This window comes from Cyprinus carpio, chromosome B9, assembly GCF_018340385.1.
Source record: "Cyprinus carpio isolate SPL01 chromosome B9, ASM1834038v1, whole genome shotgun sequence".
NCBI lineage: Eukaryota > Metazoa > Chordata > Actinopteri > Cypriniformes > Cyprinidae > Cyprinus > Cyprinus carpio.
The window spans coordinates 6425213-6442220 of NC_056605.1; the positions used below are offsets into that span (position 1 = coordinate 6425213).

A 17008-nucleotide genomic window follows, 5' to 3' on the forward strand; every position below is an offset into this window, starting at 1 on the left:
AACACCAGTTTGCAGTAGCATATCACTGGGAATGCTTGTCTTTAAAGACAGTTGAGTCTGGTCCAGTCAAAATGTGTTCACTTGAGACGCTTGAATTTTCAGAAAATATAACTGAATCTCTCCATGTTGATTCACAAGCCACTGTCAATCTCACAAAGTGGGTAAGATGTTGTGGTGTTGAGTATCGTGTTGGACTCTTTGTTTGCACGGGAACTGATGAAAACATGCCAGTTTTCAGCAAAATATCCTCAATCGTTTTACACAATGGTAAAGTGATTTTTGTTTTGATTGAGCATGAAACATTTTTCCATGATCACTTCCATGCTTTTCAAGTGAGTGAAAACCTACCAAGGAAGGTACTGGTTATAGAAAGGGAAAGATTAAGACATTTCAAATCTTTTGATGCCCAAATGTCATATGGGTGTGATTCACAATTTTATGTTGTATCAGAGAGTTGTATTATCTGATTTCTTATTTAAATGAGTTCACTATGAAGTTGTTCCTTGTTACTTCATCTGATGTATAAGTGTCTACCTCAGGTTACACAATCCTGCACTACTTTTTTTTTTATATATATATAATCCTGCTGGCTTGATTTTATATAATGCAGTGATGTGTTGACAATGTTTTATAAAATTTTACTAAGCAGTTTTATTTGGCACTCTGTTAGATGCCTACATGTATTAAATGTAAACATTTTGCTGTTAGATTTTACAGTATTTTAGGACTGTTAATTTCAAGTTAATTTCAAAGTGTGTCCATGCATGGAATTTCTAAAGCTAATGTATGGATTTGCTTAAATAAAAGCAGTTAGTGAGGAGAATGGCATTCAGTGTAGTTATTTTCACATAAAACATTAAATATTAACTCTAAGAAGTGTAAAATTGAATGTTTTTAAGTGTTGATTTTAACACTGGTAAAGGAGTTCATATTTAACTCAATTTCAGAGTTACAGTTACTCACTGTAGGATTAGTATTTTTACTCCAGAAAGTGTTAAATTTTAACTCTAAAAAAGTGTTAAAAATTAAACTCCAAGAGCAGAGTTATTTTAACACTGTGCTGGAGTCTATTTGATGGTCACACATGTACACTCAGATTGAGTTGATTTTAACTACCAGGGAGTTTATTCCAAAGACCAGAATTTGCTGTGCATATGACTCTGATTCATTCTTGCATGTTGTTACTGATTGTTGCATTTTATAGAGCACTGAAACTGCATGTGCAATGTTGTTAAATAAACAGTTGAAATGTGGCTTTGAAGGGTTTTGTTTTACCTTTTTTTAATTCTCAACATTCAACAGTTAAACATTTTACAACAGTGTTTAAAACACTTATTACAGTGTTGTTATTTAACTCTAATAGTGTTAAATGTCAACACCATAATAGTGTTGGCAATATTAACTACTTATTGCAGTGTTGTTATTTATCTCCAATAGTGTTACAATTTAACACCGTATTGGTGTTGAAAGTGTCAACACTTTTGAAAGTGTTACTTTAACACTTGTCTGGTGGTATCCATATATACACTGGCAAAGTGGTAAATTTAACTCTATTGGTGTTAAATTTCTAATTTCAAATTTGTAGTGCGGGGTTAGTTTTTGTGGTTTGAATTTTTCCACACATGCTACCATAACAAAATTTACAGTATTTATTAATTACCATATCAACACTATATAGAAAAAAATGTGTGCCAAAATTCAAAAATCTATTAAAGATATCGCTGAACACCATAGTAAAATTCTGGCTTAAGTAAATCTTTCATCTCAGTTTTTATTATTCATTTAAAATGAGACTAATCTGCTATTATTTTAATCCCCAATCTGTTATTTATCAGTTTAGATCATTTTTTAGTGCTTTGATAACTAGCAGAAGACTATAAAAAATGAAAACAAACAGATGCGCTTTGTGCCGTCTCGTCTTTAACCGGAGTACAAAAATGAACCGAAACTCAGTGAAAACATGCTTCACAGACATAATAAATAAATCTATAGAAAGCTTTAAATGTCTACTTGACGAAATAAAACAAATAAAAAACAAAAACTCTTTCATTATAATCATAATCCGAAAGGATGCACTTCTCTCTTAAGGCGCGTCTAATGAGATGGCGAGTCAGGATCAGCAACTTCATCCTTGCGAGACAGACTCAGAAAACACTAGTTTATTAGTAAATAATTCAAATATCTCCTTGCTATTTCCCCCTGACACATTTATGGTAATTACTTTTGCCGGTGCTTTGCGGCAAGCTTGAGCCTATTGCATGTATTTGAATGGAGAACTGTTCAGCTGCTCTTCTGCTGCGGGACAATAAACACAGTCGAGCCGCTCTTGACAGTCGCGGAAGCACGGTCTCGTGTTGTTTCCACCAGCGCGGCAATTTTGATTTTCCTCACAAATTGATGGATGTCTAAAATATCAAAGTAAGGAGAAGCCTAAAACAGGCAGGAGGCCCAGCCTGCGTCTGAACTATGACGTGAAAATTACCCCGAAGCCCGGCTCGAGGGGCATAAAAAAGTCAGGGGCCCGTCGGACTCGAGCTGAAATGTAGAGCTCTAGTGTCTGTTGTTGAACCATAGGGAGACTTTCAGAGTCGCGGAGACTTTTATTTTTCTTCTCGAATGGCTGGTCGCACTCTAGAGCCCTGTAAATGATTTGCATGAGTTTACACTCTGTGCTTTTGAGCGTGACCTAAAACATGGCGGAATCTAACGCGGCGTGATGTAGATTCCCATTCTCTATTGAGCGTTGCATTTTTCCCCAATCAAAACTATACGATTCATTTCACTGTTTATATGTGTATGCGTGTGTGGGTGTCCATTTTGCTGATATTCTAGAGTCAACCCTTGATTGCTGCACACTTTTTTTTGCCTACAAAATGCTTATTAGCAGCATAAACAAAAAAAACATCTACAGAAAAAAAAAAAAAAATAAAAAAAAAAAAAAAAAAAAAATGGTGTATATATATATATATATATATATATATATATATATATATATATATATATATATATATATATATATATATTTCCCATTAATTTCCTACGTGAAGAAGTCAAGTGTGACTATTTTTTTTAACCCTTTAACATATCCGTATTATGTCCATGAGTTTTTGGGTTCATATTGCTAATGTGACAAGTCACCAAGTGTCACCTCATTCCGATAAAGCTAAGATTTTTTGAATTGCTTCCTTGAAACATTATTGTACTATTAAAAGCTTGCCATATTATGTAGAGTATTATGAGAGAGAGATGGACTGAGTGAGTGTGATTAACGTACCTGCATCTGATACAGCATTCATTCTTCAGATCAGCCTCTTATTAACAATAAAACATTAGTTTGAATGTACGCTGAGGAAAGCGTTATCTTGTTTTATTGTACCGCTAATATCCTTTCATCTGTGGTGATTTCACCGCTCATTGCATTTGTTCCCTGTGTCAGTCTGCCGTTGAAACTAAAAATAACTTCCGTTTGTGTTTATTTTTCAGTATAAAAGTCTTTACCGCTGACTCACTCATAAAAACAGTCTCTTGTCTCCATCTAATGGCGGAATAATGAAACTTACGCCTGTTTCACACAAGTGGCAACCTCCCGCTCTCGCTCTCTGAAGCCAACACGGAAGTGACTAAAACTGTAATTCATCGACTGGCCGCTAGAGGCTGGCTGCAGAAGGGAGTCAGTCCCATAGACTCCCCATGTTAAAATGCCCAACTTCACAGCAGAAAAAAAAAACGTTTACAGCCTGGTTCAAAAAATGGTTTTGGTCTACATAGCTAATTTTGCCCTTCATGATAATTGTACAGCATCACAGCAGCGGCTCTAAAGCTACATATTTCTTTAGAAAGACAACTATAAATTTGTTTTTAGAGGTTGGTCAGTTATAAACTTGAATGTTTTGAAGTCTTTAAAGCTTAACATGGGGATTGGCGAGTAAATGGTAAACAACAAAAACTGCTCCTATCATGTCGTTTCAATCATACTCAAATATAGAAAATGCTGTATAAAAAAGTTATTTTTTTGCTTTTATATATATATATATATATATATATATATATATATATATATATATATATATACTATATATAATAGCCTACATACTTCTACCCATAGGCCCTAACCCAGATATGCAGTATTAACCAAGTTATAGCTCAGTGTGTGTCCATAATCTCCATGTCCATTTCTTATAGAAGCTGTCAATATGCTTTATGTAAATTACTTGTGATTAAGCTCCGTTTTTGTAACTGATTGGGAGAAATGTGAATTATTAGTTGGATTTTAACTAATCGTTAGGCTAAAAATGTTAAAATAGCCTATATTTATGTAGAGCTGAAAAAAAAAAAAAAAAAAGTAGGCGTTTCCTGCTAATCGTAATTTCAATCTTAATATTTTCTTAGAAGCTGTCAATATGTTTTGTACGATTGTTTTGTGTCTGTGTTCGTCTTGTGTCCTTGTTTATAATTTGTGCCTTGTCCATTTTTGTAATTGAAGACCTGGAGCAATAATTATTCATTCTATTTTAGCTAATTGTTAATTGAGAATTGTTTTAATCAATATTGGTTCATAGAGATTTATTTTAAAAATGAAAAGGTGTGTTTCTAATCGAGGTGAACACGCTGAGCGTTCATAATATTTTTATTTGGCCGAATGTTGAAGATGTCAGTATGTTTCATGTGCATTTATTGTGTCTATAGCTCCGTTTCTGTAACTGTGGAACTCAAAATAAATAAAAGGCGTTCTCGTCAATCGTAAGTGAACAAGTGTGCAATATTTACAGAATACAATGTTTACAGAAGCTGTCAATAATGAATGAATAATGAATTTCTTATGTATATTATTCCATTGTAACTTAAGATCCTGAGAAAGATGAATGTTTAAATGTCTTTTAAGTTATAAATTGCTTTAAAAATTACAAACAAGTTAAAATGGGTAATACATAAGTTTGATTCTTCATTTTCTTAACTGACATACTCCAATTTGTGTTAAAACACACTAGACATGATTATTCTGTGCATTTTTATCACGTTTTGTTTGAAATCATGTTTATTTTGTCCATCAAAAGTGTGCTGTTTACTTTAATTGAGCATCAGCAGTGCAGCAAAAACAGACCTGGTGCTGAAACCCCGCTTCACGGCTGCTCACGCGACGCTCCTGCTGCCGGTGTGAATGCACTAACACGCAGCTTGCAGTGTGAAACCTCCGTAAAATCACCATTTCTCAATGCTAAACGCTATTATTAAATACTACTATTTATATAAAATAATAATTATATAAACTATTATTTATTGAATAATAATAGGCCTACTTAATAAACAACAACAACAACAACAGCCATCATAAAAGTTACTAGGCAATTCAGTCAAAAGTACAAAGGCAGTGCTGTGATATACAGCATTGAATTTACAGAACTTCTCTGGAACAAATAATAGATAAATGAGACCAAAGACTGCCAGATTCGAGGACCAGAAATAACTGTTGGATAAATATATAAGATTTAGATCATAAATATAAGATCATCTTTGGAGTGGAAATGGATTCCAGTACACACAGAGACTGTCACCTGAATGTTTATTTATTAAAAAAAAAACCGATATCCTAGGTGATAAGAAAGTAGTCCAAATACCTGTGAATCAAATTCATTCAAAACAGAAGGTTCTTGTTGACATCTTAAAGCTGATAATCAGGGCTGTTGCTGGGAAGGAGTTAATGACATTTATTGGGGCCCCCAGTTGCCCCACGGTAATTTCAGCAGGTTTTCAGAGGCAATATAAAATCATGAATAATTTTTCCAATGCCCAGCGAATGATGCCATGTTTATAGAAGATATACTAAAAGCCCAAACAAAAGATTCACTTTTTATCTGCATTATGGTGTTGCAGCATCTACAACTTAGACACAAGAGGGCGCCAAAGGCCAGTGCAGCTCACATTGATGTTTTTTCATTCACAAACATTACAGTTGAAGCTTCTCTCATTTATTTGTTCAATGCTGAATAAAAACAACAGAACACAGGTGAGCTTAGTCATGTAAATAGTGCAATTACTCTATATCAGCTGTTATTTCAGGTGTAGTCACGGCCATCAACAACATGTGAAAAAATACTATGGGTGGACTTTGGGAGTTGGTAATATTGGGGGCTACTCTTACAAAAAAATATATATTTGGTAAATACTAGAATTAAACAATACCACTGCAGGTTTATTGCATATTGCAATTGTGCACAGCACAATTCAAACACAGGATTTTTAGGGGCTGGGTTGACAAGCTCTTCTGGGTGTGTCTATGGGATGGCCTGTTGCAGGGGGTTGGGCCACCACTGTGTTCCCAGACTGCACAATGGTGGGAACTTTGGGAGGGTAGCTCTGCAGTTGGGTGCTATTTTTAAACACTACATCCACAATCTGTCAAGGCCTACTCCACAGAGACCTGCCACCAGCAGTCTCCTCAAACCACGGAATTCAACCCGGGACAACTCTCCAGATGTGATGGAAAACATCTGGTCTGAGCTGCACATAAGCAAGGGAATCTCTCTCTTTTGCAGTTATTTGTACTTTTATGCTAAAAGATGTGTTTACAGAAACTAAATTTCCTTGTGTTTTAACATCTTATATTGGTTGATAACGAGGTTGTCAACTGGTTAAATGGTTGAACATTTATACTGTTCTTCACCCAAGTTTAAAGTTCAGTCCCAGAGAGAAAGGATCCAGTAAACCAGTAAATTTGGCAAATATGCGTGTCCGACAGGGTCATGTGCCAACTGCATATATACAGTATATTGAGCTAACTTTACTTAATAACTAATTAACTTTCCATTTAAATTTAAACTTAAGTAAAAGGGTAAAAAAAAAAAAAAAAAAAAAAAAAAAAAAACCTTTGCCTAATCCAGGCATACTGCATGGCTACTTTGGTGCATTCATGTGTCTTATTTACTTAGTAACACAGATTATATATTAGGAATTTACAATCAACACAATTTATATTTTACACAATATATCATTTATATTTTATAAAAAATAAGCTAATTGTATGAGCAGCTGTTCACACTGAGAAATGCGAAACGTTTAATACTCATTTACAAACAAAAACATTTTAAACATTCTACATTGATTCACTCATCTTTGTCAGATCAACAAAAATCAACAAATCAAATCAACAAACCACACTGATTATCCAAAGTCATTTATTTATTGCTTTAATTTAATAAAAATGATTACTTGTCATTTATTACACTTAGTATTTAATGAAACATTTCCATGTTTTCATGTCTTTCAGAACAGGTTACACTTAGGCACACAACAACGCATACAATTATTTACCTCTCTTTCAATTCAAACTCCTGACATGGAAGAGGAAAAGAACCAAGAGCTAAATGCATGAAAGACGGACACTATGCAGAATTCTAGATAATAAAGTAATTCAGCTTCCACAAACGTCCTGTACTGAAGATGATGATAATCCACTCCCCTAAACTTGAGTTATGCTTTTACTGTAAAATTACAAAAACATATCAAAAAGCATCATGGAACTAAAGCAGAAGCAGATAAGTTATTTTGGCGGGCCTTGTCTTCAGAAGTTCAGGAGTACAAAATGTCCACTTAAACAACGCGAGAAAATACCACATTAAATACGACTGAAAAAAAAGTATCATCCACGATCTTGGTAAACAACATTTACTTAAGCATGGTGTATTGTTTGCCTTGCGTCCAATGAATGCATGACTGTTTGAACTCTTAAAAAAAAAAAAAACCCTGCATTTATTATTAGCAGATGTGAGCGAGCCAAAAATAAATGTAGCCCACATTCCAGTGGCAAAAAGGCATATACATTTTGCCAAGATACAGCTATAGGACAACAAATATCACCTACTATTATTAGCCTCCTTCCATACAAGGTCCACACAAATTCTACAGCTCATATACATGCAGCTTTAAGTAAAAGGACTGACTGAAGCGGACTCGGCAAACATCGTACCAGCGTTCAGGTTGTTAGCGTCAGTTTTTCTTCTGTGAGGCCTTCTGAAACAAGTGCTCACCAGTTGTCTTGACTACTGGTCTAAGTCAATCCAGATGTGAGAAGATCTTTATAGCATTGGAGAATCCATCATAAATGCAGGGCCATGATTGGAATTTGGGCCCCATGAATTCAAACGATGCCCTGCATGAATATATATGAATGATGCAGGCTTATCGCATTTCAGTGACATGCTAAAACTGGGGAAGTGGTTTTTATATGATAACACCCTGATTTAATGTATGCAATGAATTAAGCAAGCATTTATAAACATAATACATGTGAAAAAGCAGGATTTAAAATGATATTGTTTGGCATTTATCATGAAACTGAAAAGAATCATTATTATTTGGCTTATAAATAAGAAAGTGTCTGCACTATAACGTATACAAGATAATGTCTTTCTCCTGGGGAGGAACATCTAAATGGCACAAGGTTTTGGATCGCAAAATGCTTTATCATTTGGCAAAAGTCAGATGAGTATTTTTTTTTTCTTTTTTCAATAAATGACCATTCTGCACTAGAAACACAAGATGACAATAGAACAGAAAAATAAACACAAACCAACCAACCAGTCTTTCCTGACCATCACCCCTAGTGAAAAAGTGCAATCTTAAATTTTGTAGCTTTTCAGCATCCTTCTAGGAGCTCAACAATACCCTTCAGCATCTCTATTTACAAAGTTTCTCTCAGCAAAAGGCTCATGCAAACACAATGTTTCAGAGACATGGCTATTGCTTAGCAGAGCGTGAAGTGAGATTCACCAAGTGAAACTTCGGCCATTGCTAGCCTCAAAGCATTTCACTGTAATCATAACGGTTATTATTTCAATTAAAGACTAGTTCTTAACAGTCCCACAAATTGGGAAGAGAGAATGATGGACTTCCACCCCACTGTTAAAAGCAGGGAAGCGGTAAAATCTTTAGGTGCCTGCTGATTTGACTATTTAGAATCAGAAATGACAGGATCAACATAATTGCACGATCATTACGGGATTGGGGGAGAGTGAAGAATCTCAGAGATGACACCCCTCAGTGGGCCGAGCTGATCGCTCCTTACGGTGACGGAACAGACACTTCCAGAAGACGGTTGTTTTTACGTTTGCAGGCGACTCCGTTGCCGTTCTTTGGTGTACCCGGGATGAATTTTACACACACTTTGTCCTGCTTGAACTGCACTAAGAACCTGAAAGGGAGAGAGTAAGTTAAGCCACAAGAGTGTTACTGAGGAAACAAGATACACAGAAATGTTGGACACTTACTCATCTGAAATATCGATATTGATCTGGTTTCTTTCAGCTGAAGCAGCACCAATGCGATGAAGTTTGGTGATGATCTCAATCAGTCGATCACTGCTCAGCAGGAAGTCACCTTTGGCTGCAGATGTAGAACCCTAAAGAGAGATCCCGGTTAATAGTGGTCCTGACTCACATGGTGCCCTACATGAGATGAGTTACTGAATGTCATACCTCTTTGAGCTTGAGGGCGAAAAAGCCATCGCTCTGTGTGCTCACAGAAACACTGCTGAGGTCCAGCAGGGGAACGCTGGCCTTCACCTGGCCCGTCTTCTGATCCGCCAGAACCAAGCTCTTCTTGGTCAGGAGGAAAATTCTTGGAGCTCCCTAAAAAATGAAGAAGTTGTCTTTAAAGGTGAAAGATGAAAGGACCGAAATTGACCTTACAATGCAAACATAGACATATTTTGCCTTTGGAAAAACATTCAAAATTCGCAAGTTCATGCCGTCTACTGCAGAGTCTGATCCTGAACTTGTATTTGTCATGATTACTCAGATCCAAATTAAATGTACCATAACAGCCATTTAACTATAACTAGAAAAACAAAAACCTTGTTATGTGTACTGCATTGGGCTAACATGTCATAGCACTTGCATTTTATTACTCTTTTGTTGGTTTTAATTGCTTCGATTGTGCTCATTTGTAAGTCGTTTTGGATTAAAGCACCTGCTAAATGACTAGATGTAAATGTTATGTAATACATTTTTGGGAATTTGTCAAAAAAAAAAGAGGTTTGTATGTTACAGAGAGTTCAGTATGACTGATGGTCAAAATGACGGACAACAACATCATACCAGCAGCTTGGAATGTCCGTCACTAATCTGTCATTCTGTAAATTCTACTGGAACACAGCTAATTGTCCTTACCTTGCCATTGGCACGGTTGATTTTACTGACCACATCTGCAAGCAGAACTTTATCCTCTACCAAGCTGTTGAGCTTCTGGTACTTTGGGTTTTTGGTTATTTCCACATAGTCTCCTTTGAAAGGCTGCCCCACACTGTAAAGCAGAGGATGTGTGTTATAGCAATAAAAAATTGTATATAGTAAACGTACAAAACGGAAGTTAGGTGAACTGTTTTTCGCCCCTACCTGCTAGGATACAAGGCTTTCTTATCTTTGAAGAGTTCACTAGCTGCAAGCTTCTCCTCGTAGGTAGCCTTCTTCTCTTCTGTGAACTGGCTGCGGTATTTCTTACACTAATTGAAGGACACCATAAGGATAGATTCATTTAAAACCAGACATGACAAAGGTCTTAACAGTTAATTTTAGATATATATATATATTTATATACAGATGTGTCTAAAGACACAAACCCTCCACAGATGGAAAATCCTCCTGAGCTCTTGATGCATCCCATCCAGGAAACCGTAGGGGCGAGCTGGCCAGCTCTTGTCAACTGGTGACATCGAAGGCATCGTCTTCTTCAAGCCCATGAAGTACTTCTGCATCTGTACACAAAAACTCACATTAGTCCCTTATGAGAGCATTTTCTTTCTTCTCGGGAGAATGATGAAAGGCAGAGAACATGTCAGAAATCATTTCCTAGTGGTAGCGCCAACTGCTTGGTTTCTTATTGCACTAATCAATGTGTTGTTGGGATACATGAAGTGAACTAGATGTAAAAGACATGACTTCATTTACACTTGTTGTACACATGGACATAGCAGTGTGTCACTAACTTGGTATAATAGGTTGTGGCCAAGCATATTTGAAATGAAAGTGAAAAAGTGAAGCTGGATCTTTGGCTTTACAAAGCATGTAATAAACAAGCCATGCTCTCCATCAAATGGACTTGCCAGAAACTGCAAAGACCAGATGCTGCACAGCTTGTGGTGATTTACATGGTAAACAGTGTCCTACCAACAAGGTAGACTACTTTTCTGGATGAGTAGGTGATTAACAAAAATTAGTAGGCAAATCAGCTACTTAAGTGACTTACAATTCTCTGAATGGTGAAGTCATAGATCTTCTTGCCAGCATTAGCTCTGAAGAACTTCCTATATTCCCGACGGACCTGTGAAAAAGTGGGTTTCATTTGTCACTTTTTGTATTGAAAGAGTTTTGTGATGACAGCAGGAATGGGACAGGACACTGTCAGGACAGATACTTAACACCTAAAGAGCAGCGCACTGGAAAGCAAAGACAAAATAGAACTGATGCTGTGATCAAAACAATGAGAGATCCACAGTCATACAGCACATAGTTATCTTTACAGAACCTGTGAAGGCAGAAGTCACCCCTAAGACCCCTACATGAAAAAACAGTAATGACAGAAAAAACATGTATAAAACAAAAACAACAGTGGAGACAACACAACAAAGACCTTTAATGTCTGTAAAAGCCAACAGAATGTTAGAAGCAGCATGCAGACAGGACAGGCACACAGAAACAGACAGAAAACATGGCTGTACTAGGGTTGGCCTACTAGGGCAAAGTTTTAGTCATTAATAAATTCATGCACTGCTGCACTGTAATTCAGATGTCATCTCAAGGCAGACTTTTTTCATAAAGCCTGGCTTATCCTGTAGCTCATTTTGCAAGTGGCAGCTCACTTAATTCACGTCATAATGGTCTATATATATATAAAACTGTATTGACCAATCAGCATCAATGATCAATCCATTTCATAAATTTAAAGAATGGTCCCATACACATGTGCAAAAACACCCACTGTCCTTAACAACCCCTGACAAACACAGACGTATCATCAGGCAGGCTGCACAGTGTCATGCTAACAGCTATTCTGCCCAGTGCCAGTTTTTAGGAATACAGAAGGAAACGCATCTGACTCCAATCTATCCAGAGGAAGCTTTTCTAAAGCACTGGATTATGAGAACAGATTTGATTCTGCATTATGGAGACACATCCAGTATCTAAAGCATTACTTTAACCCTCGCTTATGACAACACTAACGTGCATCACTGCCTTGGATGCTAATGGACCTGTGGAACTGAACTCTGGGGTTAGATTATATTGTTAGTTCATAGCAGAGAAGCTGGTTACGCGACAGATAGACTGGTTATGTGGACGCTTCCTACTCATTTCCAAAAGACTCAAACGCCTGGAAAATGGTTGGAAGATACCTTTAGTCCCAACCAGTAGGCCCAAATGACAGCGACAGCGTGTTTACGCCTGGCTTCCTCCTTCAAGAGTTTCAGCTCTCTACGTGCCTGTGAAAGAGGGAGGAAGAAGGGGATGAATGCAGAAAGAAGAGTAATGTTTGTAAAAAGCGGAGCGAGATGGAGCAGCATAACACCAGGGCCACAGATAGGCACACATCACACACCATTATGGACATTGTTGAGGTTTTCCTGTGGAGAGCACATTTCTTTTCATGGGGTTAACAAAACATGAGCGAGAAGAAGGGAAAAAGAACAATAAAAAGAAAGTAAGAGTACATCTGCTCTCTTAAATACATACACCACACAAACACACAATAAAACAAGCCACATCAACCTCAACAAGGCAAAGGCCACTCAGATGGGGTGGGAGGAAACAGCAGTGCAGTGCAATCCCAACATGCAAAGAGAAGTTCACATGGGCTTGTGGATGGAATGAGAAGACTTCTCTCATCTATAGGATAAAATCTACATCAGGGATACTCAATGTCCAGCCCACAGGCCAAATCCAGCCTGCCATGAGGTTACTCAGGCAATCAAAATGCTCTCGTTATAATAAACCAAGACGGCAACAGGCAAGTGCATTGATTATTAAGCACTGTAGTGTTTTAATGTCACAGCATTTGTTTTGCAATTCATCAAACCATATTTCCTTTTTTACTAATCAGGATAATTTTCACCACTAACTGGTCCATCATGACACTGGCAGAAACATACAAGGCTCGTCCAAGACTATCTGTAGCTTTTGGTTGCACATTTTAAAACTTTTTTATTTACTGATTCTTAATTACCTTGCTTTTCTACAAAAAAAACACCCAAAAACATACAATTAATTACAACTAAAATAAATGTAAAAATAGTTTTAGTCTACAATACTTTGTAAATGATAAAACTTTAAATGTATTTTTTTTTACAGAGTAACTTTGAAAGTCTAAAATATAAAAGTAAAAAAAAACAAAAAAAAAACAAAAAAAACATGCATTTATTTTAAATCTTAATCTTACAGTTTTCTGTAAAACTAACAAAAACCTTGCTACAATAATTTGCATATCCCTGATTTATGCCCTTACTGAATATTGTAAGATATGACCAAACACATGGGGTCCAGACTCACTCCTAGAGAGTGCTTAATCAAATGGGGCACTTGGTATGGACAGAGGTCGTGCCGGCTGTGATGCCAGCCTGCTGTGTGGGAATCAGCCTGCAGGGTGCCTGTCAGGATGAGCTTTAATCCATCGGCAATCAGAGGAAAGAGGCTTAAAAGACCACATTCAGTTCTGGCCCCAATGCAACACATGCCGACCCTGCTCTCCCGGTTCCCATCCTCTGCCATCCCATTCATCTTATTTTTACAATCGCCTACAATGCAAGTATGATTCATGCTGTGGGACTCTGAATGTGTCAGCATGCACAACAGATGGGATGAGCTCAGGGAACATGGGTCATGATCCACCTCAGGTATATATGGAGGTGTGAGATGCGTTAAATGGAGGATGGGATGCCACACAGACGTAGTGGTGAATACCTTAGTTCCTTGCCAGCAGGCCCAAATGACAGACACGGCCTGTTTACTGCGAGCTTCATGCTTTAAGCGCCGCAGCTCCCTCCGAGCCTGTTCAGTGTGGCATTTTTTTTTTTTTAGGAAAATGAAGAGGATGGTGGAAAGGTATTAAGAACAGACGTTAAAGACAAGACAAGAGTGTTGTAAATCAGGACATTTTCAGAGAAACAATAACTTGTTAAAAGTACTATTCTTGTTAAAATAACTTGTCATTTGTGCTTATCAGCCCTATTAATGTAACATTCAAATGACTAAACTGACCTTCGTCAGGTCTTGTCCTGTAAACAGTTATATAAGCATATAGGCCATGTTTCAATTGTGACACTGAGAATAACCACATAGCCAGCCAGGACAGACATTGGTCACTTTTTAAAAACAAATGGCTTGCTGCCTGCGAGATAATAGTTGGTAGGTGCATTTAACAGAGTTGAGAATGCAGTTCAATTAATGGTGGTGGGCTCTAAATATACCTATTTCCACTTTAATTTCAAATTTTATTTTTATTATGCTGTTACAAGTGGACATTTTTGTGGTACTCTCTCACATAATTTAAATCTGTTGTGATGGTTGTTTATTCTCCCACTGTCTTTCCATGTTTTGTTTTGGCCCTTGTGTCATTTTGTTGGACTTTTTAAATTTTGTTAAGTGACTCAGGTGCACAAATTCCTCAAACTTTTGTTATAAATCACAATTAGGGTGTGGCCAATACCATTCAAATTCAAAACTAATCAGCTCTGACTGAACCTGAGGTTATAAACAGTTAATATAAAATCAAAGATTATGAATGTCATGAAGGTTAAAAAAAGTGCAGTAGAAGTCAGTATAGTATTGAAACTTTAAAACATGAAAGCAGAAACATATCACAGATCTAAAATGCACACAAAAAAAGCATTTCAATATTGTTAAGGGTTATGAAGTAGAAATCGAAATGGGTTAGTTTTAAGAACATAAGATTCAGACATGCACTGAAATTCATACACTTTTTCATATTTAGGTACAGATGTTTCACCACCTGTCACCACTACGTCAGCAAAAGAACAGTATGTTAGTATTTCCCGATTATTTCTCTGATATAATCGCTACCTATCTACAAGGTGATAAAACAGTTAGTCAAAAGCAAACAAAAGGGATGTCATTCACAGCCTGGGTGAGGCGGGATGGGAGATGACTACGATTGGCAGACTCGTTAAATACCTTAGTTCCAAGCCAAGCTGCCCAAATGACAGACACGGCATGTTTATTCCGTGCCTCCTCCTTAAGACGCCGCAGTTCCCAGCGAGCCTGCGGATGTAAGCCGAGGAGGGCCACGTGGAAGCAGAGACAGGATGGCAAAGGTTAAAGTCAGAAATATGTCAAGAAGAGAGCGACTGAAAAGAGTAAGTCACAAAGGCAGAAGTGAAATTAGGATTTAAGGAGAACAACAAAGCAAAAGCAGTGGAGAAGCTCCAGCATTGAAAATCTAACCACACAATTCGCCACTTCCTTTTTCAAGAAGGAACTGTGTTCAGTACCTGAGTTCCATGCCAGTAGGCAGAAATAGTTGTGACGGCCTCTTCGCACCGCTTCTTGTGTTTCAGCTCACGCAGAAGCTTCCGGGCCTGTGAAAAGGACAGTGAGGAAAGCCCTTTGTTTGCTAAAGAAAATGACATGCAGTGCACCTGAAACCTACCTTCCATCCTCGGATGTATGACTGAACCACTAAGGCAGAGGACCTGATGTTCTGGTACTTCTTTTGTTGCTACAAATCAAAAACAACCAGCAATTTTGAGTTTTAAAAAAGTTCTGCCTCTGATCCCAGAAACAATGAATGTTTTCTGTGGCAGGTGTAGTGAATGGTGCTCACCGCAAATCTCCGGTACCAGGCGGCCACCACCACCTGGCTCTTCTTCAACAGGAGAAAGTGAGTGCGGCACTTCCAACCACGGTAGATCTTCTGGATGAGTGTTGCCAGATCCTCTAGGCACTGCCTCCTCTTCTCTTCCAAAAAGAAGAGCTGAAGAAAAAAAAAATCAGTATCAACAACAAAACTGATATAAACCACCCATATCCACATCTCCATTCAGTTTCAAACACAGCATATGCATTAATGTATAAAACTTCCTTTATTGCGGATGCATCTCAGCACCACACTGATACGTCATGGTGAAACATAAAAAAAAGGTTTCCGTCTTCTCTTTCCATACTTTCAGCTGTTGGCATTGTGCTGATGGCTACGCCATTACTTTAGCAGCTGATGCAGATAAACACTGTATGAATGAACGGATCAGATTTCATCACTTGCAAAATGATAGTGCAGACAGTCAGTCGCAGATTTGAACAAGATCGGATTTGAAAAACAAATCAGATTTGTGTGCAGTGTGAGCAAGAAAGATCCATGATCAAATTCCCAAGGATAAGACCGTGAGAGCCACAAATTTGATATAGAGAGCTTTTGTGAGACCACATGATGTCCTTTTTATATGCCACAGGATTCTGATGATGATCTCCAAGACCAGCAAAATAAATTCCAGACATAGTGGGACCAGCATCCTCTGGTATTAAGTAGCTGTTGACAGTGACTTCCAAATTGGTCTGAACAAAATTTATATAGTTATAGAGCTATAGTTTACTCCTTTCCCAACTTCCACACACAAGACCTATCTTGAGTTTTCAGCAGAGAAAGGTGCTTGGCTCTTACCCTTTAAATGCAGCTGGGTTTCTTGAACCAGGTATTGCTAATATCAGAGGCCAACAGCAACAACTCAAAACATAAAACTAAACTAGTTCCCTTACATTGCAATCAATAAACTGGTCTAAATAGGTTCGACAAATGGTTAAAATAAGTTCTCAAATGCAGGAGTAAAGTTGCGGTCACATCACTGTAAGTTGCAAAATTTTGCAGCAAAAAAGGTCCATTGGCAATAGTGTAGTGACATATGAAGCACAGCTGGCACAAAAGCCACTTTGAAATCAAGCAGCTTTTTGCTGGACAACATGGTGAATTAGTGTGAACAGCTTGAACACAAGAAAAATCTGTGTGAGGAGCTTTT

At 37.5% G+C, this 17008-nt stretch overlaps 1 protein-coding gene across 9 annotated transcripts in view; it reads right to left on the reverse strand.

Moving 5' to 3' along the window:
* Positions 1 to 7155: 7155 nt before the first annotated feature.
* Positions 7156 to 17008, reverse strand: part of myo1b (myosin IB) — a 75240-nt gene continuing 65387 nt past the window's right edge. For 3 of the 9 annotated variants that reach the window (XM_042730754.1, XM_042730756.1, XM_042730755.1), the window contains 13 exons: positions 15823 to 15972; positions 15649 to 15717; positions 15491 to 15577; positions 15174 to 15260; positions 13944 to 14030; positions 12383 to 12469; positions 11239 to 11313; positions 10613 to 10747; positions 10389 to 10495; positions 10164 to 10296; positions 9471 to 9623; positions 9264 to 9394; positions 7156 to 9187 (listed from right to left, as the gene is read on the reverse strand). In XM_042730754.1, coding sequence (XP_042586688.1) covers positions 9058 to 9187; positions 9264 to 9394; positions 9471 to 9623; positions 10164 to 10296; positions 10389 to 10495; positions 10613 to 10747; positions 11239 to 11313; positions 12383 to 12469; positions 13944 to 14030; positions 15174 to 15260; positions 15491 to 15577; positions 15649 to 15717; positions 15823 to 15972 — 1431 coding nt within the window. In that variant the 3' untranslated portion in view covers positions 7156 to 9057. The remainder of the gene's footprint in view (positions 9188 to 9263; positions 9395 to 9470; positions 9624 to 10163; positions 10297 to 10388; positions 10496 to 10612; positions 10748 to 11238; positions 11314 to 12382; positions 12470 to 13943; positions 14031 to 15173; positions 15261 to 15490; positions 15578 to 15648; positions 15718 to 15822; positions 15973 to 17008) is intronic. The other 6 variants (XM_042730757.1, XM_042730762.1, XM_042730758.1 and 3 more) reach the window with 3 other exon arrangements.